The sequence below is a fragment of the Podarcis erhardii genome, assembly GCF_964252035.2.
Source record: "Podarcis erhardii genome assembly, chromosome: 15".
NCBI classification, from domain to species: domain Eukaryota; kingdom Metazoa; phylum Chordata; class Lepidosauria; order Squamata; family Lacertidae; genus Podarcis; species Podarcis erhardii.
Window position 1 is genome coordinate 1,520,744 of NC_138505.1, and position 24,639 is coordinate 1,545,382.

General features: G+C 41.9%; 2 protein-coding genes across 2 annotated transcripts; one reads left to right on the forward strand and one right to left on the reverse strand.

Moving 5' to 3' along the window:
- Nucleotides 1-3,663: 3,663 nt before the first annotated feature.
- On the forward strand, nt 3,664-11,710 carry LOC309329752 (vomeronasal type-2 receptor 26-like; the record flags this gene model as incomplete). The annotated part of the gene is made up of 3 exons (XM_081840761.1): nt 3,664-4,344; nt 6,321-6,507; nt 10,800-11,710. The coding sequence occupies 3 exons, from the start codon at nt 3,664-3,666 to the stop codon at nt 11,708-11,710; spliced, it is 1,779 nt and encodes a 592-aa protein (XP_081696887.1).
- A 4,630-nt stretch (nt 11,711-16,340) lies between these two features.
- Nucleotides 16,341-22,693, reverse strand: LOC309329753 (vomeronasal type-2 receptor 26-like; the record flags this gene model as incomplete). Its single annotated transcript, XM_081840762.1, has 6 exons — nt 16,341-17,242; nt 18,275-18,401; nt 18,662-18,870; nt 19,993-20,752; nt 21,052-21,343; nt 22,608-22,693. 6 exons carry the CDS (start codon nt 22,691-22,693, stop codon nt 16,341-16,343), a joined length of 2,376 nt encoding a protein of 791 aa, XP_081696888.1.
- Between the last annotated feature and the right edge of the window lie 1,946 nt (nt 22,694-24,639).

Sequence of the window (24,639 nt, forward strand, 5' to 3'; positions counted from 1 at the left end):
ATGAATACCTTTTTTGGTGGCCTTGTAGATGCTTTGGAGCTTATTGTTGCCACACCAGGGAGGGCTGTGAAGCCTACTGAGTTCTGCTGATATGTCGGGGGGGGGAGAGAGAGAAATATTCTTCTGCACCTGCACAGTAAATGCTAAACATGTGATTAACTCCCCAGTAATTATCAAATCAACTGTGATTACAATCGCTTCTGCAAATATCATGGGAAATTCTATTGGCCACTGGCAAAATTGTAAATTCTGACTCAAGCTAGATATTAACATCCTCTGTGCCAAAACAAAAAAATTCCTTCCAGTAGCACCTTAAAGACCAACTAAGTCAGTTCTTGGTATGAGCTTTCGTGTGCATGCACACTTCTTCAGATACACTCAGATTACATTCAGATCCTCTGTGCCGTCAGTCTGAGTGCTAATAAACTGCACTCTTGAAAGTCCCGGCTTTTGAGCTCAGCTGACTGAGTGATTATTCTGCTCAGATGGTGAAACTAACAGGAAGTCAAATGATAATGTGGGAACTGATAAAATGGTTTCTCAGTGGATGGTTTTCATCCAAGATTATTCTATTTGGAATACTGGCATTAGTTTGGCTCCCTCAAGCTGGTTGCAGACTCCCTGTTCTTAAATCTTGCAGGGATGAGCATACTCCTAGTCTTCACAACTATTATCAGCCAGGTGATCTCATCATTGGGTGCATTATTTCACAGATCTACATTTCTTCTTACCAGATAACATTCACAAAACATCCCTCTCAGGACGTAGGTGATGAGCTCATGTACGGAGCTAGGTTTTAATGATGATGATGATGACAATAATAATAATAATCTTTTCAGATAATATTCTCCAGATGGTTCTATGAAGATGAGCTTTAGCTTCAATAGTTAGGGGGATGACCTGAGCTCATTCCTTACTTCCTTATCAGAAAGGCATTCTGCCTCTACCACTACCTTTTGGTATATTCTTATTTGCTGTGCTGTTTGTAGATGATAATATTAGTATTAATAGTAGTAATTAATGCAGATATTCTGTGACATTACTTCTCTCAGTAACCATGTGGACAATTTCTGAAGCTGAGTGTACAATTGCTAAGCCTAATCCTATTATTTGTAAGTATGATCAGTCCTGAGACTTCACTGTTGCTGGCATTATTTCTCAGATTTACATTATAGTAAGCTTTTAATAGATTTTATCTCTGTTGAATTTCTTGAACTTGCTGCACACTGCTGAGAGACTGTTTTCAAAACATGTGCTACCCCCCTGACATATTTAGAAGGCAGCTGGGCTGCCATTGACTCTGGATGGCTTCCACTTGAGGTTAGAAATGCACTTATTTCTTAGTTTTCATGACCCCAATTATCAGTTCCTGTTGTTGATCATGTGATCTTGAGGTATCTTTTGACCTGATTTTTAAAGAACTCAACAACAGCTGGATTTTCTTGATTATAGGTGACAGCCAACTAAATCATGCTGAGAGTACACCCTTTGAAATAAGTATCTGTTTCTTCCAATGGATCCGTTCTGAATATGATCAGCATTGTCTCTCACCCCATATATTTACTAGATATTGTCTTGTATTTTCATGACGTGACCGCCTTGATATTTATCATAGAAGGGGAAAGCAGTCCGAAAAAATAATCAAACTTCCATTGTAGGTTTCTGACTCAAAATTACCAGAACATCCTGGCCTTTGTATTTGCTGTTAGGGAGATAAATTGCAACACTCATATCTTACCCAATGTCACCCTGGGCTTCAACATCTATGAGAATTATTTCCATCCAATATCTACACTTCAAGCCTCTATGGAAGTCCTCTGCACACGGGAAAGATTTATCCATAACTACAAATGTGAACCCCAGAACAGTTTGGCAGCAGTCATTGGGGGACCTGACTCTAATGTCTGTCTCCACATGGCAGTCATTTTGAACAACTATAAGATTCCACGTGTAAGTTGGCTACCCAAGGAACTGGAAGTTTATAAATCTGGGGTGGAGGCAGGAAGAGGAGTGTCTTAGATAGTCATGCTGCATGCTGCTTAAGGAACAAATATACACCAAGGAAAAATAATCCTTAAACTGGCTTCATGTGCAGTTCCAAACTCCCAGCGTTTGCTTCCCAGCTCCTCCACATGCAGCTGCTGGGTGACCTTGGGCCAGTCACACTTCTCTGAAGTCTCTCAGCTCCACTCACCTCACAGAGTGTTTGTTGTGGGGGAGGAAGGGAAAGGAGAATGTTAGCCGCTTTGAGACTCCTTAAGGGGAGTGAAAGGTAGGATTTCAAGTCCAAACTCCTCCTCCTCCTCCTCTTCTTCCTTTTATGTTCTTTTATGTTATGTTTATGTTAATATTCCTTTTATGACCTCTATTAGTCCAACTCCCGATTCACTGTAAGAACCCACAACATTCCTAGCAAGTGGACATCCGGCTCTCCTTAAAGACCTCAGATGATTGAGAAATGAAGAAGCAGTGCTGGAGAGTCAGGCAGGAGTGTAGGTCAAACATAACTGTGGAATCTTTACTGCTAACCTAGCAGTTCGAAAGTACCTCAAAGTGCAAGTAGATAAATAGGTACCGCTTCGGCGGGAAGGTAAATGGCGTTTCCGTGCGCTGCTCTGGTTTCGCCAGAAGTGGCTTAGTCATGCTGGCCATATGACCAAGAAAACTGTCTATGGACAAACACCGGCTCCCTCGTCCAGTAAAGCGAGATGAGCGCTGCAACCCCAGAGTTGTTTGCGCCTGGACTTAATTGTCAGGGGTCCCTTTACTTTTACCTTTACCTTTACTGCCAATCCATGGAGGTGGACCTCTGCAGCAACATTTATTTTATTTTTTAAGAGAAAGTCCCTTAGACACAGTAACGCAGTCATAGGAATTGGGGTGGGGTGAGAAAGAGAGGCCTCTTGGACACAGCAGCTGAGTTGCCAGCTTGATCACCATTTTACAATATGCACAATGCCCTGAATCCAGCATTGTTCCAGGGATTTGCAATGGTGTTGGGAACAGGAGAAGAGGATGGTAAAAAAATAAATATTTTGAGGAAAACCCTGCAAAGTAGTTTTCTCTTCCTACAGGGATAGATGAGAGAAAGAATAACTGTATTTTGATAATGTCCAGGTCCTCTCAAGGGGGGGGGGGGAGGAATCCTTCTGCTTAATAACTAGCCATCTTAAACTAGATCTGTTTATTACCTCAGTGGATGATTGGAAAAAAAGCATTACATTTTGGCAAATGTATCAATATATTTGGTGTGGGAAATCAGGTAATAGACATCAGGGGAAGACACACACCCTCTCTTTTATCTGTATAGCAACATAAAAATGCAGCTCAAAACACAGCAAGGGGAACTGACTTTGCTGCTTTTTCAAACCACTAATTTGTACATAGCCGGAAAAAAGAAAGAAAGTTGCAAAATCATCTTTCAATTTTATTTTATTTTTAAATACCTTTTCCACTCTTCTTGTTTTTCTTGATTTTCTTTAGCTCACCTATAGCTCCGCTCCAGAAACCAACAGCAACCCCCAAGCTGCTTTCGAGTACTGGATGTTTCCAAGTGCATCCAGTCAACACAAGGGTCTCCTCCAATTACTGCTGCATTTTGGGTGGACATGGATTGGAGTGCTTTATTTCAGTGTCGTAAGTACAGATATATTTGTACAGAACATGCTTCCCATGTTTTCCCAGAACGGTATCTGCTTTGACTTCATAGAGAAATTTCCCCAAACAGATTTTTCCAGTGAGGTTGAAAAAACCTTGCAGAAGGTGATTGGAACATTTAGGGTCATCATGGGAAGTGAAGCCAATGTGGTAGTCTTCCATGGTGAGACTCATACCATGATAGTTTTTAGAAATTGTATTCAGTATTTAGAGTTTTATGATATATCGGTGAACACCCAAGGTAAAATATGGCTTATGACAGCTGAGATGGCTTTCACGTCCCTTCCTCTTCAAAGAAGATGGAATGTAGACATCCTGCATGGCGCACTATCCTTTGCTGTTCACTCAAAAGAGGTGCTGGGGTTCCATAAATTTCTTCAGATGAGAAATCCTGCTTTAGAAAAAGAAGATGGCTTCATCAGGGTCTTCTGGGAAAAGGCATTTGAATGCTTTTTCCCCATATCCATGGTTGACACGGAGGTTGATGAAATCTGCACTGGAGAGGAGAGGCTGGAAACTCTTCCTGCGTCTGTTTTTGAAATGAGCATGACTAGTCACAGCTACGGTGCCCACAATGCAGTCTATGCTATCGCTCATGCTTTGAATGCCATGCTGTCATCCAGATTCAAGGCCAGAGCAACAGCGGATGAAGGAAAATGGAAGTTTCTTAATCTACATCCATGGCAGGTAAAGTTCTGAACTTAAAACTATTATAGATCACACCCTATCCATGGGTGAAGAAACAAACTGTCCTTGATTCTATTGCAGTCGTTAAGAGTCGTCAACAGGCTCATCACAGCTATCTGCCAATCACCCATTCCCACCACCCTTCTGAGTAATACCCCTCCCCACCTTCTCACTATATAGAAGGGTCTGGTGACTTCTATTTCAGTGTATCTGAAGAAGTGTGCATGCACACGAAAGCTCATACCAAGAACTAACTTAGTTGGTCTTTAAGGTGCTACTGGAAGGAATTTTTTTATTTTGTTTTGACTATGGCAGACCAACACGGCTACCTATCTGTAACTTAATTTTACAAGTCTGTCTTGAGAGTCTTTGAAGCAAATATGCCCAATGCACTCTTTACAAGTGGGCCTGTAACTGTCCTTGGGTGTCACTGGGATGTTTTACAAAAATAAAGGCAGCTTTACAATAAAGGCAGTTTTACAAAAATAAAGGCACTGGGATGTTTTACAAAAATAAAGGCAGCTTTCATCTATTATTGTATATGTATATTGAATTTTTCCTCTCTTAAGAATGTATCCTTGACATGTTCCCTTGACATGGTTTTCTCCATGTATTCAAAGAATACATGAAAATGGGGGGGGGGGGTACTACAGTGGTGCCCCGCAAGACGAACGCCTCGCAAGACGGAAAACCCGCTAGACGAAAGGGTTTTCTGTTTTGGAGGCGCTTCGCAAAACGAATTTCCCTATGGGCTTGCTTTGCAAGACGAAAATGTCTTGCGAGTTCCTGCGGGTTTTTTCCCCTCCCCCCCTTTTTCTAAGCAGCTAAGCCGCTTATCAGCTGATCCACTAAGCTGATAAACTGCTAAAAGCCGCTAAACCGCTAATAGCGCTAATCCGCTAAACTGTCAATGGGCTTGCTTCGCAAGACGAAAAAACTGCTATACGAAGAGCCTCACGGAACGGATTAATTTCGTCTTGCGAGGCACCACTATGTGCATTGGGATGCGGGTGGCACTGTAGGTTAAACCACAGAGCCTAGGACTTGCCAATCAGAAGGTCAGTGGTTGTTCGGTCCCTGCTCCTGCCAACCTAGCAGTTCAAAAGCACATCAAAGTGCAAGTAGATAAATAGGTACCGCTCCGGCGGGAAGGTAAACGGTGTTTCCGTGTGCTGCTCTGGTTCGCCAGAAGCGGCTTAGTCATGCTGGCCACATGACCCGGAAGCTGTACGCCGGCTCCCTCAGCCAATAAAGCGAGATGAGCGCCACAACCCCAGAGTCAGTCATGACTGGACCTAATGGGTCCCTTTACCTTTACCATGTGCATTGGCCTTACCACCACCACAAGTGATCGTTGCCATTGGCTTCATACCCCAGGCACCTCTCTATTCTTTGAAGATATATGAAGCTTTACAGGTGAAGGCTTCTCTGTGCAACCAGGAGCCCTGATCATGAAAGTTTTCCAAATGATATTTGACTGTATGTCCACAGCTCCCACACTATAATTTTGCCTAATAAGTGGAGTTTTTGGAGGTAGAGCTTATTGGAATGTTCACACAGTTGGGAGAGTTAGCGTAGGGTAAATCAGGGATTCCCAAACTTGGGTCTCCAGCTGTTTTTGGACTACAGTTCCTATCATACCTGACCACTGGTCCTGCTAGCCAGGGATGATGGGAGTTGTAATCCAACAACAGCTGGAGACTCAAGTTTGGGAAACCCTGGGGTAAATAAATGAAGACATACAAATGAAGAGTTTTGGTTTAGCACAGAAGAGGTTAAGCAGACAATGAGTACATACCCTCCTCTTCACCTCCAAGTCTTAACCTTTTTATTAGGTTCATGCTTAAATAAGCCCAATGATTGGATCAGGGAACAAATCTACAATGACAGCACCTCTTTTATTTGCTCTTCTATATTGCCTCTAATTTGATCATCGACATTTTTACGGTGTAAATGTGTTTCTCCCCTCTGTTTAGATGGTCCACTTTCTGAGAAGTGCTACATTTAACAACAGTGCCGGGGATACGATTTCCTTTGACCAAAATGGGGAATTGTTAGGTGGACTTGATATTATCAACTGGGTTACTTTCCCCAACCAGTCTTTCGTTAGAGTAAAGGTGGGAAAGATAGACCCCACAGAAAAAGTGTTCACCATTTCAGATGGTATCATCATATGGCCTGACAGATTTAACCAGGTAGGGCCAGTGGCGACGCTACCTGCTCCGACACTGGGAGTGGCGTACATCCAGGGGCATGGCTGCCCTGCATCCCAGGGGGCATGGCACGTGTAGTAATATTGGGAAATCTTAGTAGAATAAAACTTTGGCTCATGCAGAAGAAGAGCATTATGGGAGAGCCAAAAAACTGTAGAATGCTGGGAATGTGTATCTGGGTTTAATTGCAGACTTTCTGTCTTTAGAAGTGTGAACCGGGTTATCTCCTTCATCTGCAGGGAGAGAGCTCCTACAGTGGTACCTCGCAAGACGAAATTAATTCGTTCTGTGAGTTTTTTCGTCATGCGATTTTTTTGTCTTGCGAAGCACGGACTTTGGAAAAGCTTCAAAAATCACCAAAGTCTTCAAAAACCTCAAAAAAGGCTACCACACCGCGTGCTATGAGTTGCTCCTCGAAGTGAATGCATGGTTTTAAGAAAAAGGAAACAAACTTGCAAGACAAAGGAAACAAACTTGCAAGACGTTTTCGTCTTGCGAAGCAAGCCCATAGGGAAATTTGTCTTGCGAAGCAACTCAAAAAACAAAAGACTCTTTCGTCTTGCGAGTTTTTCATCTTACGAGGCATTCGTCTTGCGAGGTACCACTGTATTTGATTTGTAGTTTTGACACCTGGGGTCTCGGATGTAGATTCAGTATGAAAAGGCTATCAGGCTAAATTTACAACTAAAAGGAATCTGGTGTGTCTCTGGGAATGAGAGGAGGACCCTTTGATTCTCAAGGTCCTTATGAATAAATAGACTTCAGCTGTCAAGTCTCCTAACAAGCCTGAGTTATTGTTCCCAATGTAACCATTGGTGAATTGCTAATTAATCTAAAGAACTGATTGGCTCCTAAGTTGTGTACCCCCGTGGGATCCTAAGGGATAAAACTTCAAGAAATTAAGTTGCAAATTGCAGACCATCTTGCCAGGCTTACCATCTTGTCATGCAAAGCCTTTGCTATGCAGAGCAGCCTGCCCTGTGCCCGGGGGACCAGCCGAGACACTCTTTTGAATTGTCAAGCTTTGTATTTCTGTTCCTGCTGTGAGTATGTGCCTAGTCAGTGATATTCTATAATTTTTTTTTCCTGTTTCCTGCTTGAAACCTGTAAGAAATGTGCATGCTTTTATTTTCTGAAATGATCCTTTTTTAATAAATTTGGGAAAGGACTTTTGCTTTCTTGTATTCTGTGCCTTTTACCGGGGATGCTGAACCAGTGCCTAATCCACTCAGATGCCTACCAGAGTACCTGTTGGATTTCTGGCTGTGTCACTGTAGTAATGTTGCCCCCAACCACTTGCCCCTCCCTTTTCCTGTCTCTGCTCTCCGGCCAGACTAGGACGCCCAGGGCAGGGTTGGCAGACACATTACTTTTTGCAAGACAGAACAAACACGACCCGGTAGGGCTGCCACCACTCCCTCTGTTCCAGGGGACCCAGAATCACAACCCAGGGAGAAGGCTGTGACCCGTTATTCAGGCTATCCCCCCTCCACAAGTTGTATCCACAAACTTGCAGACAGAAATTCTACGGTATAGCATAACCAAGCGTAAGGCTAGGACTTAGCTATTCCCCCGGGAAGGCACACAAACTAAAACAGTTTCTTTTCTTAAAAGTTTATTTTAAAATAACATAAGGAACATGCTAAGATAGCAGGCACTCTTTTGAACATTACAGATAAGAAAATAAAGACATTGCATAGTCAGCTAGCTTTACATACTCACAAGGTCTAACACAAAATAGGATAGTTAAAGTCCTTTAAGAATCTGCAAATTGAAGGCTTTTGAAGATCTCCATTTCAAAAGATGAACGACGGCTATTAGGTTGGATCATCACAGTCGGGCATCTAAGCTAATTGCGGAGCAATGGCAGAGAGCAAAGAGCCAGACAGACCTCTGATATTTTATTCACAATTCACACTTGGCGTCGTAACTCTCAAGCCAATCATAAGTCTTAATTAATATTTGAATTCACCAATGACCAGCTTGCTAGTCAATCAATCTACCCCTTGGCAGCTGGGTCAGTTTGGAATCCAAACTTTAAATCAAAGGGTTTCCTCCCTTCCGTGGAAATTAAACAGACACCCATTCCCAAGCAATTCAAGGACAGATAACATCATTGGGGGGGGGGGGTTGTTCACACTCTCAAATTCAGGTGTTAGGTCTTTCATTAAATCAAGGCTTCCTTGATCCCAATAAACCTCTCACGCCAAGGAGCCTGCTAGTCTAGAGTTTAAAGATACACAACCTCTTTCCCAGGGTCCTTGTGGCCGATGAAACTCCCACAAGGCTTCACTCCTTTTGCTTGACCAAAGAATAATTTCTAAATAATACTAACTTTACTACAGTCACGGTAAAGTGACATAGAGTGGGGCTGTCTGGTAAATACTGAAAGGTGATCCTCCTCCTGGATTCCTTTTGGGGGACTGATCCTGAATAGGAGTTGGTGGCAGCATACTACTGTTTGACTCGTTTTCTGCAAACCCTTTCACGTCCCTATCCCTCTCCCTACCAGGTCTTGCTGGAGTTGGAGGACTGGTGAGGGGGGTGGATAGCGCGTGCGAATGCTACAGCACGCATCATGGGGGCTGTGCGGTGAGCATCCCGGGGAGCGGGGCAGCCACGATGTCACCCCCTGGATGGAACCCGTGGCGGCCGCCCCGCGCCTGCCCCCACCTTCGTCCACCAGTGGCTAGGGCCTGTATACATTTCTACATGTATGCACTTAATTTCTGCATTTAAAAAACCTCTCAAAACAAAGCAAAAACAGTTCATTGCCTAGTCTAGTGATACTGCCAAATTCTGTATGTCAAGTGCTCTGAAAGTGAAGCTGGAAAAGCAACCCCCCCACACACACTTTCATCATCCACTTGCTTATTTAGCTGCATCACTTAGTGCTACTCCTCCCACCCCCAAAACAAGATGCATGACCGCATTCTCACATTGTGAAAATGTTGGGGACTTACGGAATCTAGGAAAGGGGATATTTGAGGAATTTCATTGATAAACTCATCACAGTAGCTTCCGAAACTCTGTCCAGCCAGCAGTCACTAGACTAATTTTTCGCAAAATACGTTGGTAGGCACAAATAAATGGTAACCCCTTCTTCTTCAGTCACCCACTTCTTAAGAAAACATCGCAAAGCTTTCAAAACACTATTTTCCCGTAACTGTTAAAACAAGCCCCTCTTTCATTTACCAACAGGCCCAACCTCTTTCTCTATGCAATGACAAATGCTCTTTGGGTTACAGTAGAAGGAAGAAAGAGGGAAAGCCCCCTTGTTGCTATGATTGTCTTCCATGTCCAGAAGGAAAGGTATCAAACCAGACAGGTAAGAATTTTTTTTTTTATGGAATATGTCAAGTATTTGGGCATACAGTTGTATTAGAAATTCATTTCACTCAGGTCTAAAAAATCATTCAAAGTGGGAAAATTATTAGAGGCCATACAGAAAATATGGTTGTTTCAGAATGGCCAGGGATGGCATACAAAAATGGATACCCATAATTTGGAAATTATTTGTGCATGTAGTAAGGTTGACCAAAATGCTCATATCAGCCATCTCTCTCTGTGTGTGTTTCTCTGTGTTGTGACTATAAAGGGTTTATAATGATGATTACATTTAACAATGTCTGGATGTGCTGGTAAGAATCTTTTTAAACTGCATGCAGACTTTTTAAGGTCTAAACTCGAAGTGGACTTATTTTTGGTTATCTATTTATGTATGCTATATTGTTACAGCAAGGAGAATATACATTTTACATACTTGGGTCTTCCTGGTGGTTTAATTATTTTTGGGAGACCCTAATTGTGTTTAGGAATTGTATCTACAGTCTATCTATATACATACACATTATAGGTGTTCAAAGCCCAAGGTAGTTGAATGTGCATGTGTACTGCATTTCCCTCCCTCCCTCCCACCCCCTCCATGCTGCCCCGGGTGTTGGCAACCCCTGCTATGCCACTGAAGCACATTGAGTCAAATGCACCTGGAATACCCCTTTGCTGCTTCAATATTTGATGTAACAGTGAGTGGGCATGGTCAACATGCACAGGGATATGGGAGATGGGACCAGTGCATTCATGACCAGTCCCCTACATATTTTAAGCCCATAACGACATCTGTAAGTAGACATTGCATGTTAGGAAATCAACTCTAATTATGAAACAAATGTCAGCATTTGTATGCTAGGCCTGAAGAGACAGAAGAACATTCACTGGCTTTGTTTTACTTTTCTTTTTCAGACATGAACGACTGCTTTCAGTGTCAAGAAGATCATTATCCAAATAATAACAAAACTTTTTGCATTCCAAAATACATAACTTTCTTGTCCTATGAAGAATCTTTAGGCTACAGCATTGCCATTTCTGCCCTCTCTTTTTCTTCCACCACAGTTTGGGTGCTTTGGATATTTGTTAAGCACCAAAACACTCCCATCGTCAAAGCCAACAACCGGAACCTCACCTACACTCTCCTCATCTCCCTCATTCTCTCTTTCCTTTGTGCTTTCCTATTTATTGGCCAACCTGGAAAGCTGACATGCCTCCTTAGACAAGCTGCATTTGGCATCGTCTTCTCAGTGTCAATTTCTTGCATCTTGGCCAAAACTGTCATTGTGATTCTTGCTTTCATGGCCACCAAGCCAGGATCCAATATGAGGACATGGATGGGGCAAGATCTGGCCAGCTCCATTGTTCTATGCTTCTCCTTTATTCAAGCCACCATTTGCACAGTGTGGCTGGTAACTTCTCCTCCATTCCCAGATATGGACCTGCACTCCATGACTAAAGAAATTATACTGGAGTGTAATGAAGGTTCCACTATCATGTTCTACTCAGTCCTGGGCTTTATGGGGTTCCTGGCCATTGTCAGCTTTGCTGTGGCCTTCCTAGCCAGGAAGTTGCCTGACAGCTTCAATGAAGCCAAGTTCATCACCTTCAGCATGATGGTCTTCTGCAGTGTTTGGTTGTCTTTTATTCCAACCTACCTGAGCACCAAGGGGAAGTACATGGTGGCTGTGGAGATCTTCTCTATCTTAGCCTCCAGTTGTGGGTTACTGGGCTGCATCTTTTCCCCAAAATGTTACATCATTTTGATAAGACCAGAATTGAACAACAAAGAACAGCTCATGAGGAAAAAAAGTAAAGAATTTTAAGCCCAAATAGTCTCAAGCCAGATCTTTGAATCAAATTTACGATTCAAGTCTATTTTCTTTTTTTATATATATAATTTTTATTATACATTTTATAAATTTCCATCCAATTATTCATTTAATCTCGCATACAACAAATTATAACTGTTTTTGACTTCCTTCAGCGTCTCTGACAATCATCCATATTTATACCTTTAATACACATTCCCTTCTTTCGTATTGCCATTATTCCTCCTTACTCCCATTGTTTCTAATAAACAATTTTTTTTTTTACAGTGCCTCTTTAAATCCCACTAGCGTTGTATTTACACCACATATATTTTTCAGATAATCCACAAATTTCCCCCAGTCCTCGATGAACTTTTGGTCTTTAGTATATCTGATTTTCCCAGTTAATTTATCCAGTTCTGCATAGTCTATCAATTTTGATCTCCATTCTTCTATCGTCGGTATCTCCTCTTGTTTCCACTTCTGGGCCAAGAGGATTCTGGCTGCCGTTACAGCATATTGGAAAAGCTTACAGTCCTTTCTTCCTATGTCCTTTCCTACAATGCCTAAAATGCCTAAGTCTATTTTCAATGTATGTAAACATAGCTATTCAAGTCTATTTTCAATGTATGTAAACATAGCTTGAAATGGTGAATTCCCTTGTAGTAAATGGCACTTTATTGTTGATTCAGTTATTTCCATTGAAAATCATGATTAATTTTAATTGCACTGGGAGCTAAGCTTTCTTTCTTTCTTTCTTTCTTACTTACTTACTTAATTTGGTGACTTAGTCCACCTTTCATTCGTTGATGACAGGGTGGGATAAAGGTTGGTTGGCATCCATCTGTTTGAGAGACAATAGGGAGTGCATCCAGAGGTGAAATCAAACCACTGCCTTAGCAGCACCAAAATGACTTACCTGGGGCATGCACCTGAATGGTGTGCATGGAGTGTCAGGGACGAACCAGAGGTCTCAAGTTCCCCAGAGGGAGGGGGAAGCCTGGGAGCAGAAGATGTGGATGAGGTGACTGAGGGGGAGGGAGGCAAGGAAGAGAGAGAGAGATTGGAATAAGCCCAGGAAGGGCTGGAGAGACAGAAAGTTCACAGGGAACATATGGGTTAAGCTCAGAATCGGGGGGGGGGGATATTTATGACTGCCCTCAAAAGGCATGTGGTAAAGAGGAGGGCAGAACAACAGGGTGGGAAACTTTGCCATTTTATGAGCTGTTGAAGAGGCAAATGCAGGCCTCAGCAGAGATCTGAACTGAGTGACTCTGATGGATGAACAATGTGCTAATGACCCGTTGTATATATTGTAAATAGACTATAGAAATATCAAGAGGCTTCTGTGGCATCTGTGGTGAGGTGAGATGCTCACAGCTCTGACATGGAGGTCCTGAGCTGCCCAGACGACAAAAAACCTCTTTCAGCCTCAGTGATGTGATCCAAAGGAAAGGAAAGCAATACATTTGGCACCAGTTTGCCTGCAGTCGTTGCAGAAAGGAGGAGTACAAGATGCCAGCCAACCACCTTAGGGACTCCACTCTGCATTTGTGTGGTGTTTACTCCTTAGCATTTTCTTCTGCCGAAGAAGGCAGTGGAGATTTAAGTATCAGAGTTTTCCTTCTCCTACACAGGGTACCTTTGCAGGTTGATGAACCCTATCTGCCCCTCACTTCTCTCTGCAGCACGTGCAGAAACTGAATTCTTCACCATTGGATCTGCTCTTGGTCTAGTCTGCTCAATCTGCTAGAGCCTGTCTTTGCATGCAGGGGGAGTCCCTAACTCACCAATGGTTTGAGACCCATTGGCTCCCCTCAGCGGGTTTAGCCGGATAGTCGAAAGGACACAGCAATACATAAGATGCTACATAAAATACAGACAAGTAAATCCTTAAACCCTTGATATAGAATATTATGTAGTGGAGTCCCTCAATTCATTTGGAACATCAGATGTAGTTCAAACAGATTTCATAAATAACTGAACATAGTAAATAGTAGTGTGTAGTGTCTTAAGTCTGGATCATAGAATCATAGAATCATAGAGTTGGAAGAGACCACAAGGGCCATTGAGTCCAACCCCCTGCCAAGCAGGAAACACCATCAGAGCACTCCTGACATATGGTTGTCAAGCCTCTGCTTAAAGACCTCCAAAGAAGGAGACTCCACCACACTCCTTGGCAGCAAATTCCACTGTCAAACAGCTCTTACTGTCAGGAAGTTCTTCCTAATGTTTAGGTGGAATCTTTTTTCTTGTAGTTTGGAGCCATTGCTCCGTGTCCGCTTCTCTGGAGCAGCAGAAAACAACCTTTCTCCCTCCTCTATGTGACATCCTTTTATATATTTGAACATGGCTATCATATCACCCCTTAACCTCCTCTTCTCCAGGCTAAACATGCCCAGCTCCCTTAGAAAATAGTGTTTGTTACTTTGAACTGTGAGGGAGAGTTTACCGCTTAACCAGGGACTCTGGAAAAAGCAGTCTGCTGTTAAAAATGGAAATTGCAGAATGCACAAAAAAAAGTCTGCTCACCCTCTCTGGTGGGCACCATTGTGGGCTGGTATTCTCCCGCATGCTGGGATCCGATGTGGGAAGTTTCCCAAGCAACAAATGAAACCTCTGGGCCGAGCTTGCTGCCTGGGTAGTGGGTCCCACCTGCTCCCCTAATCAACGAATCATGAGTGGACATGGGCCACCAGTAGATTGCATAAGCACATGGCTTGCTCTGCAGCCACTTTTGTTGAATCCCCCACCCTCCCACACTTTATATATTGCTCTTGTATGTTGTTCTGCCCAATCTTGCTATGGCATAGCCAGTTGCCATATTCAGGGCCAGCTGGAATTTTCCCAGTTGGCAAATTGGCTCCAGCCCTCTTGTTTTTGCCATCTTCATAGCAATCGCCACAACTTTGGTGGTTTAGGCATTGGAATAGCATAGTCTCGGTCAGAGGAGAATTGGGGTATCCAGTAAAAGGGATTCAGGGGAGATGCTTTTGTTTGAACAGCCAGGCAGGGGTGAGTGGCCACAGCACTCCTCAGGTGCAATCCAGGGGGGGGGGTGTTACTCCTTGATGTAGGTCAAGGACTCCCTCATTTCCAGTTCACTCCAAAATTCAAGTTCTTCTGGCAGGCAGGCTGGAAGGGGTGGGGTCTGCCCAGTGCTTAGGGCAAACCTCTTACATCTGTTGTCAATAAAGTTGCGGTCCGGTTTCACAAAAATATTGGTTGTCATGTCTCTTATTCTTAGAATTGGGGAGGACAGAAGAGTGGGGGGGGATGCCTTGCTACACAAGCATATATTTCCCACAAAAGAGATACAAACCTTTTGATTCCTGGGAGGTCACTTGACTATCAATCTGTACTGCAATGTGATCCTTCAAGAGTAAAATTATACCCTGATAGAACTGTACTTCAACTTCCTAGTCAACTATACTTGTGGTTTTGCTGTTGGCTTTTATTTTAATCTCTACATCGAAACACTCAGCCTAGGCCAGACCAGCGTCAGTTCTGAAACCTTGGGCTTTTATAACACTAAGTTTTCAGTCATGTCTCTGTAGCACAGCAATGCAGATCTATGAGCAGCCAAAAAAAACCCAACCCTGTATTTTAATAGTTATAAGGTTTTTCTGTCCTTATATTGTCTATGTGCTCTATATAGAGCCAGTTTGGTGTAGTGGTTAAGAGCAGTGGACACATAATCTGGTGAACTGGGTTTGATTCCCTGCTCCTCCACATGCAGCTGCTGGGTGACCTTGGGCTAGTCCCACTTCTCTGAAGTCTCTCAGCCTTGTTGTGGGGGAGGAAGGGAAAGGAGAATGTTAGCCACTTTGAGACTCCTTTGGCTAGGGATAAAACGGGGTATCAAATCCAAACAACTCCTCCTCCTCCTCCTCCTCCTCCTCCTCCTCCTCCTCCTCTTCTTCTATATGTCTCTGTTAGGGTGTTTGGGGCTATGATGAATGTACTGAAATCTTGTAAAAAACACACAGCAGCAGCAACAACCCTGTGATTTTGTGCAGGCTTTCCCTGATCCATAATATGAAACCCTGTCTCATCTGTAGGAAATCTTGTTCCCACAGAATCATAGAATCATAAAGTTGGAAAAGACCACGAGGATCAGCTAGTCCAACCACTGCAATGCAGGAATCTTATGCCCAAAGTGGGGTTGAACCCATGACCCTGAGATGCCCTACAAACTGAGCACAGAGTTGAACTCTGGAAGTCTAATGATTAAGTGAGAATGTATCTCAGCTAGCTCTGTCATGAGGTGTTTAGCATAGATCACATGAAAAAGGATACAATTATAGATCTGTTTTTATATGCAGTTTTATTATTAGTTATAAATTTTCCCTAGTGATATAGGGGTGGTTTTTTTTTACATTGTACACCACTTAATAATCTCAATAAAGGTACAATAAATTCCACCCTACAAGTGTTTTGTTGTAAGGAAAGTTTTGTGGCATGGTAAGCATTTTAAATTGCCATTTCAACTCTTTCTTTCTTTGATGCATGTGAGGACAGTAGATCAAAGGTTTCAACAGGATAGCACAGAATCATGCTTTGTATAAAGCCACGTATGAGTTTATCTGATATTTTAGAGGAAACAAAAATAGAAATGAAGGAAATAGGTTGAATATTTGAAACATTAATGTTTTCTCCGTATTAACTGCTCCTTTTTGTTCAGATCAGGCCTAAAAACAATAATGTAGCATTTAGGAGTAAAGATGCAGCTCAGTAAACCTGAGCCAGATGACAGGATGGAGAAGACCTCCACAGCCACCATGTATTTCCCCTTGGTGCTCAGGTAAGTTGGAACAAAGGACAGCCACACACTGCAGAAGACCAACATGCTGAAAGTGATGAACTTGGCTTCATTGAAACTGTCTGGCAGCTTCCTAGCAAGGAAAGCCACCGTGAAGCTGACAGTGGCTAGAAAGCCCATATAACCCAGGACACAGTAGAACATGGTGACTGACCCTTCATTACATTCAATTATGATTTCTCCATACACTGAGTGACTGTCCAAATCTGGGAACGGGGGAGAAAAACCCAACCAAAGAGCACAAACAGCGACTTGGATGAGGGAGCAACACAATACAACAGAATGTGCCAATCTTTTCCCCACCCATTTCCGGAAAATGTTTCCAGGCTTGGAGGCCATGAAAGCCACAACCACTGTAATAGTCTTAGCCAAAACGGAAGAGACAGCAATCGAAAAGATGATGCCAAAAGCTGTTTGTCTGAGGAGGCAGGTGATCTTCTTGGGTTGTCCGATGAATAGCAAAGCGCAGAGGAAGCAGAGGAGGAGAGAGGCAAGGAGAAGGTAGGTGAGGCTCCGATTGTTGGCTTTGACAATGGGAGTGTCTCGCTGCTTAATGAAGACTGCAAGCACCAGAGTTGTGATCAGGGCAAAGAGAAGAGCCAGAGAAGTCAAAGTAATGCCCAAAGTATCTTCAAAAGAAAGAAAACTTTGAATCTTGGGGATGCAGTGATCTCTACGATTATTAGGGAAGTGATCTTCGGGGCATCTGGTACAGTAATCCACGTCTGTAAGAGAAATATAATATGCATACGGTAAAGATGTCTATAATTGTTCTCTCTTATAAGAGCCACTTTTCTAAAAATCCACCTAAATCCAGTGTTTAAATCTTCTGGATTCAGCATTGTCCACTAGTAACCTTTATCCAGCACTGAAGTGAGAAAATAAATCTATTGAGTGAATGGACATCAAAATGGCAAATGAAATTCAGCATTAGCAGGTGTAAACTGCAGCAAAAATCCTAATTTCACATATTCATAAATTCAGTTGAATCTGGTGGTTATTGACTAGTAGTGAGATCTTTAAATTTTGGAGGATAGCTTGATGTAGAATCTAACCTAGTATGTGGCAGCTGTGTGTTAAGGAGTGTTAGGGAAATTATTGAGGGGAAACCAGTTAGCGTCATTATATAAATCTATAGTGTGGTGCTAGAAAAGTTTGTGAAAGAGGCAAGTAAAATGATCAGAGGGTTGGAACAACTCCTTTTTGAGAAATGTTACAGTTGCAGCTTCTAACGTCAAAGAAAAAAAGACATGGGAAGGTGGACACTAGAGTGTTTGGATTATGCATGGTGTGAAGATTTGGAACCTAACAGGAAGATACCTGTTAGGTTTCTTTGCAGGTAGTTATATTATTATTGTTGAGTTTGGGGGTTTGTGTGTGTAATTTTTTAATCAATTTTTTTAAGGTGGAAATAAAAATAAATAAATTATTTAATTGAGTACAAAACATAAAACAGGGTCAAGGATTGTTAAAGATAAATACAGCTATGCAACCCATTGAAAGAATTGTACAGAGAAATAAATAAAATCTATCTTGTTGAGAATTTCTAATTAATAATCAATGTTCTTGCATGCTCCAGGCTATTGTTTACTCCCTCCCAAACTAGACGTTATTACTCTAACCACAAACGAGAATATTCTGCAAGTGGCAGCAGCTAAATCTGAAGAACTCAAAAATGGTGCTTGTTTACACATATATGTTCTACTACTATCCATACTTTTCATGACAAATGTATTTCTTATAAATATTTCTCCTACCCTCCTGGTTCGAAATCATATCTTCTGGACATGGAGAACAGTCATAGCAACAAAATTTCTTTCCCTCCTTTTTCCCCCTGCTGTACCCAGGATAGCACTGATCATTACATAAAGAGAATGGAGGTACCTATTCTTGAACAAAGGAAGGTTTTAGCATTAATTGTTTGGATTTCCTTTCTCTTCCAAATAATAAGCGATAAACAAAGGGCTGATGAAATGAAATATTAACATCTGTGATTGCACAAACGGCGAGTTAAGTGTAAGGAATGCTGTACCAAGTCTTAAGGTGGAGGTGGGTCTACTCCACCACAATGAAGGAGGAAATCTGATGCCGCCTCAGCCACCCAGTTACTATGAAAGTTATCATAAAGGGAGAATTTTCCACACCTGAGACAATTCTCTATGCCATTCAAGTCTCTCTTCATTAATAGTGAGCACTTCACCAGGGGGAGCCTGAGGATCCAGCCTTCCCACTTTGACTTTGACATAAGAGTTATTTGGGAAAGTGACCAAGCTGGTAATGTCAAATCCAGCTACTATTTCTCTGTTTTCATTAAACATAATTTCATCACCAGCACTGTTGTTGAATAGAATGTCTTTAAACAATGAATGACTCTGGATAGGGAGAGAAGAAAAAGAACTGAGAAGAAGAAGGATTTGGATTTGATATCCTGCTTTATCACTACCCTAAGGAGTCTGAAAGTGACTAACAATCTCTTTTCCCTTCCTCCCCCACAACAAACACTCTGTGAGCTGAATGAGGCTGAGAGACTTCAAAGAAGTGTGACTGGCCCAAGGTCACCCAGCAGCTGCATGTGGAGGAGCGGGGAAGCGAACCCGATTCACCAGATTACAAGTCCACCGCTCTTAACCATTACACCACACTGGCGTAAGAAAATACCAAGACGTTGATTATTTTCAGAAATGTTACTCTGGGACACCCTGCCACTGTACTGGAGAGCTTGCAGTCACAAGGACACTTTCCTTCATGTGTGGTGGGAGTGTGAAAAATGAGCAACTTATTGACTATATTCATGAATATTTCTTCAATAACAAGCCGGTCTGTAGCCCTGCACTTGGCTGTTAAAAGTGATCTAAATTTCACCCTTGTTTAGAAGGAGCTGCTAACTCTGCTGCTAGCTGCAGTCAAACTTGAAACTGGAAGTCTACATTGGGTTCCTTCCAGGAATGAATGGTGTTGGACATTAACCCATCATAGCAGGTTTTTGATGCTGTTTGGTCCTATGTTGTACATAACTTTCATGATAAACAGTGTTCTATTATTATGTACTTCATACCACATTGTTCCACCATACAGTTATATGTATGCAACTATTTTTCAGTTAAAGGGTTATGGTAAGGGATAGCACCTCACTTATGGTATCAAGTGTGAGGTGCAACATGTGAACCCATGTCACTTCACCAAAAGTGGCAAAATATTCTATCACCCTCCCCCAAAACTCCACTCTCCCTGCAAATAGATAATTTTTTTAATATAAAAACAAAACTAAAACCTATATTTCTAGGGAGGATTGAAATTGATGAGCGGGACCAGGGGTTTAGACACATGTTCTAAATGGATTTCAGAGGCATTACCTTCCAGGGTTCCACTTTCCAAGGATGCAGCTTGCCTCCATTTTCCATTTGTCTGTAATTTAATCTGTATGAATGCATGATCTGTAAAGCATGTGCCACAGCATAGACAGCATTATAGATACTGTAGCTGTGACCTGTCATCTTCAACTGAAAAAATTGCCCAGGAAGGCTCTCCAGCTTCTCCTCACCACTACATGCTCCATCAATATCTGTGAAGCCATCAGAACTTGGAACAAAGCAGTCAAATGCTTGTTCCCAGAAATCTTTGATAAAACCATCTCCTTTGGCTTGAGTAGGTTTTAAAGTTTGAATATATTTTCGGAATCCTTGAACCTCATTTGAAGGAATTGTGAAGGAAATAGCACCATGGAACATTTGGATATCCCAGGTTTTTTGTAATATAAAGAGTGCAAAATCAATCTGGGCTGTTGTAACCCATACTTTCCCAAAAGATGCAGTCTCATTGTACTGAGACTCAGCTGCTAGGGACTTCTTTACCCCCAAGATAATGGCTGCCAACCATCTAATATTTGCAGTTTCTCCATATAGAACAATCACATTGGCTTTGCTGTTCTGGAAAACTGGCACGCTCTTCATAATGTATTTGTTCATTTCACCCATTTCTAATATTCTCAAATAAATTGGAACTTTATTTGTGAAGGCTGAACAGATTCCATTCTTGGAAAAAATTGCTTCCATGACCTGCAAGAAATGTTCTCCACCAGCATCATCAAAAGTCATCAGCCCAACCCATTTCCATCTAAAATGCACTAGTAGCTCAACAATTCCTTGGTACTGGAGGGCTTCATTGGGCACCATGCGGTAAAAGGAAGGGAAAGCTGCTTGATCATCCATTGCTGGTTGAAATGAGCCATATGAAAACTAGAACAAAGAAAGAAACAGATTTTAACTGTAATAGCATCCTGAAGAATGAGCCAGGTTGTATTTTCCCTCTGCCTCTTTTCCAAAGCAAACTATTGGTCCAAAGAAGCAAGACAATATCCATCCCAACACCAGATCTAAAACCTGGACAATACCATTTAATTGGATCTGTTCCTGGAAGTCACAGTCCTCTGCCAAGAAATCGAGGCACAAACAGAAGTATGGGTGTGCCCTTAGACTCCTTCCAGGAAAAGAAGAAGATTTTATTATCCCCTATGAATGCAACACATTGATCCTACCTGTGGAATCTTGTAAAGTCCTAAAATATCTGCCATCTGTGAGGATGTATCAGATCTAAGTCCACCAATGATGCCCATGAGATGTGTCTGAGTGTCACATTTGTAGTTGGGGAAAAACTGATGGAATTTGAAAATAAGATCCAGTGTGGTGCGGTAGGTCATCCTTGCATCATAGTAGCTATCATAGATGTGGAACCCAAGAGTGACATTGGGCAAGATGTTGGAATTCTCGTTGATCTCATGTACAGCAAATGCCAAGGCCAGGATGTGCTGGTAGAATTTTGGCACCATCCTGGAAACAGATTTACAAGCACTTCTTATGAGAAAAATCAACAGTACATTAAAATATGGTTCCACTGTGGTTTTAAGATAATTTAGCGGTCCAGTGAAAAGGAAAAGCTACAATTCCCAGAAGGTGGTTGTGGTAAACACTTTTCGTAGGACAGAAAATGAAATTCACATCGACTCACTTTTACTAGCAGACACCCAAATGCCCTAGCTGACCCAACAACAACTACACGACTTCTTAAATAATCCACCAATCATAGCAGCAGCCGACAACCTTTAAAAAACTTCTCCTGACAACAGAGGGACACAGCCAGAGGATTGTATCCACACTATTCAAAAGGGGACTCCAAGACCCTACAAAATCCCTCACCACAATTAAAGACCAATGGGAACCTGATATAGGTTATGAAATAAATCCTACCGAATGATCTAAACTGTGGTCTAAACCACCCTTTAAGTCCATCTCAGCCAAAAGAAGGAAACTCACTTTGTAACTACTTCATAGATGGTACCTAACACTTTGGAAGCAGGTGCTGACACACCCAGGAACTTCACCTAAATGCAGGGGAGGTTGCACCACTACAGGAACATACCTACAGATGTGGTGGGATTGCCACCAAATTCAATCCTTTTGGACATCATTCCTACAAGAAATATGCAAAATAACAAAACAGGTACAGTGGTACTTCAGCCAATCACCCATTCCCACCACCCTTCTGAGTAATACCCCTCCCCACCCTCTCACCATATATAAGGGTCTGGTGACTTCTGTTTCAGTGTATCTGAAGAAGTGTGCAAGCACATGAAAGCTCATACCAAGAACAAACTTAATTGGTTTCTAAGGTGCTACTGGACAAATTTTTTTATTTTTAAAATTTATATATTTATACATTATCTTTGTAACCGAAGCAGTCATAAATATGCTGAACAATACTGAACACTACTGAACACTACTGAACACATACAGAACAATATTAGAACTTACAAAGAATGGCTACCAAGCATATACATATAAGACCATCTCCACATCCCTGAAGCTCTAATGGGTTCATTGCCCCACAGTCGCTGGACCATTTAATACATCTCTCCCATCTTTCACCTGAAAAAGGGTCAGTTCAGAGCAGGCTGTCACCTGGAGGGGGGAAGCTATAATACTACTTTCACCCACTCAGTCCCAGCTCCTGATAAATAACCAATCAGCACTGGTAGTGAGAGAGCTGGCTCAAGAGATTTTGGCATCTAGGTGAACCATAAAATGGCACACACACCTTCCCTGCCCAGGAAGAAGGGATGAGTGAAGATCTGCACCAGGAACAAATGGGGAATAAATATCTACATCAGGATCTTCTACCATTGTGGATCCTACCATCTGAGGAAGTTACCTCACCTTGCCTCATGGGTGCGCCTGCCCTGGATAGCTGACACAAACATCAGCCTCACACTCAAGTGGTCCTGAAGGCCACCATAAACTCAAGTTGTTGCAGCCAATCAGCAGCTATGCTCTTCTTCTCCACCAGCAATTTCAGTAAAGGGAAGGGTTGTGACAATTGAATGTATGTTTGCTCAGAGGGAAACTGATAGAAGAACTTAACAAAAGTTACAAACTGATTTTTAAAGCACTTCATATATTTACTGAGATATTTCCAGGTGGGGAAAAATGGAGATCTCTTAAAAAGCAGCACATCTTTGATCATTGACCTGTTTCGTATGAATTTTTAAAAGATAGAGAAACAAGCCAATAAGAAGAGAGAAAAAAATGCTTCTTCTTTGGTAAAATGGGAAGCCTCAGCAGGCAAGCCTATCACCTCAGCTGAGTGAAATCATCTCAATGATTCAAATGGGTTTCTAAAACAATGATATATCTAGTTAATGTCTTCTGGTCCTTGGGAACATTCACTCAGTCACAACAATTGATACTGTTCAATATAAACCAACCTTTGGTGATTCTAAAAGGATATAAACACCAAAATAAAAGCAAAGCTCACTTTTATGGTGTGTGGGAAAAATAATTTCTTACAGTTGGACACCAATCTCCTCCTCCAAAGGGTGTTTCAGGAAATCAACATCAGTTAAAAGGAAGTAGATATGAGACATTATTCCTCCAATGTGGATTTCACTTGACTGGTACCATTCATGCGGAATATGTACTGGATCATTCCCAGTGCAGTTGAAATTTTCTACTTTGAAAACCGTATGTGGTAGCAACAGCAAGAACAACATCTCAAACCTCGTCCTGATGGCCATAGGAAGCTCTGAACTGAGATTCCTTTCTGATGCTCTAGGGTATAGTTATTATTGCTAGCTTGGATTGAACAAATTAGCTCTGCTGCTGGTCTCTTTCGAAAATACACTTTTAGGGACCTGTATCTCGTATCTACCTTGCATTTACCATCAAGAGGGTGAATGTCCCTTCATATCAATTGCAAGACAATAATCTGACTCTTGGCCTGTTAGATCTCAAGCCTTGCCTCTCTCCAATCCCCCTGCCTGTAGCTGGCAATTTTACAGTGAGGTGATATAAAGTCCTTTCAGGCATGCTTATTTTCTGCACCACCACCTCACTGAAAAGTCCCTGCAGAGTCGGCCAGATGAATAAAATACAGTAATTTGGGTAATTACAGGGTGACATTACTACTTGCTGATTCAAACATGTTTGTGAGATGTCAAATCAAACTTCTTCAGCTCTCTAGTTGGTCTTCAGCTGAGTGGTGACTTGAAAGTGACCCACAGTGACCACAAGGGTAGAAAAGGTCTGGATACAGGGATATTTCTATTAGATTTGTTAACGTTACAGTTGAACTCCTGCTCTCCAATGGCATTATGTCAAATAACAAAGCCCCCTTGGTGATGTGTCATTTCCCACACTCCCTGCCCTGTTCCTTGTCCTCAATTTCCACTGGTTATCACAAGATAATTCCTCATATCAAAATAGTATGTATTTTGGAGTGATATATGATCACTCGAGTCCTCTAGGCTTTTATTAGTAGAATTTGTACTTATAAAATGAAATGTGAGCTATAAGCTATGAGCCAAGGGAGCTACGATTTTGAGAATGTATATGAGCACAAGTAACAAAATAGCAACCATTGTATCCTTCACATGATACAAAATGGCTTCCAATAGAGGGCTGGCATGACACAAAATGGCTGTTGTGTCTCTAAAGCACAAGTGCAATTTTGTAATTAAAGACTCACATATACACAAAAAATAGGAATGGGAAAATAAGGACACTATGGATTAGGCTGTTCAACATTTTACTTCCAAATTCTACAATTTACTATACTTCACTAAGCAAACATG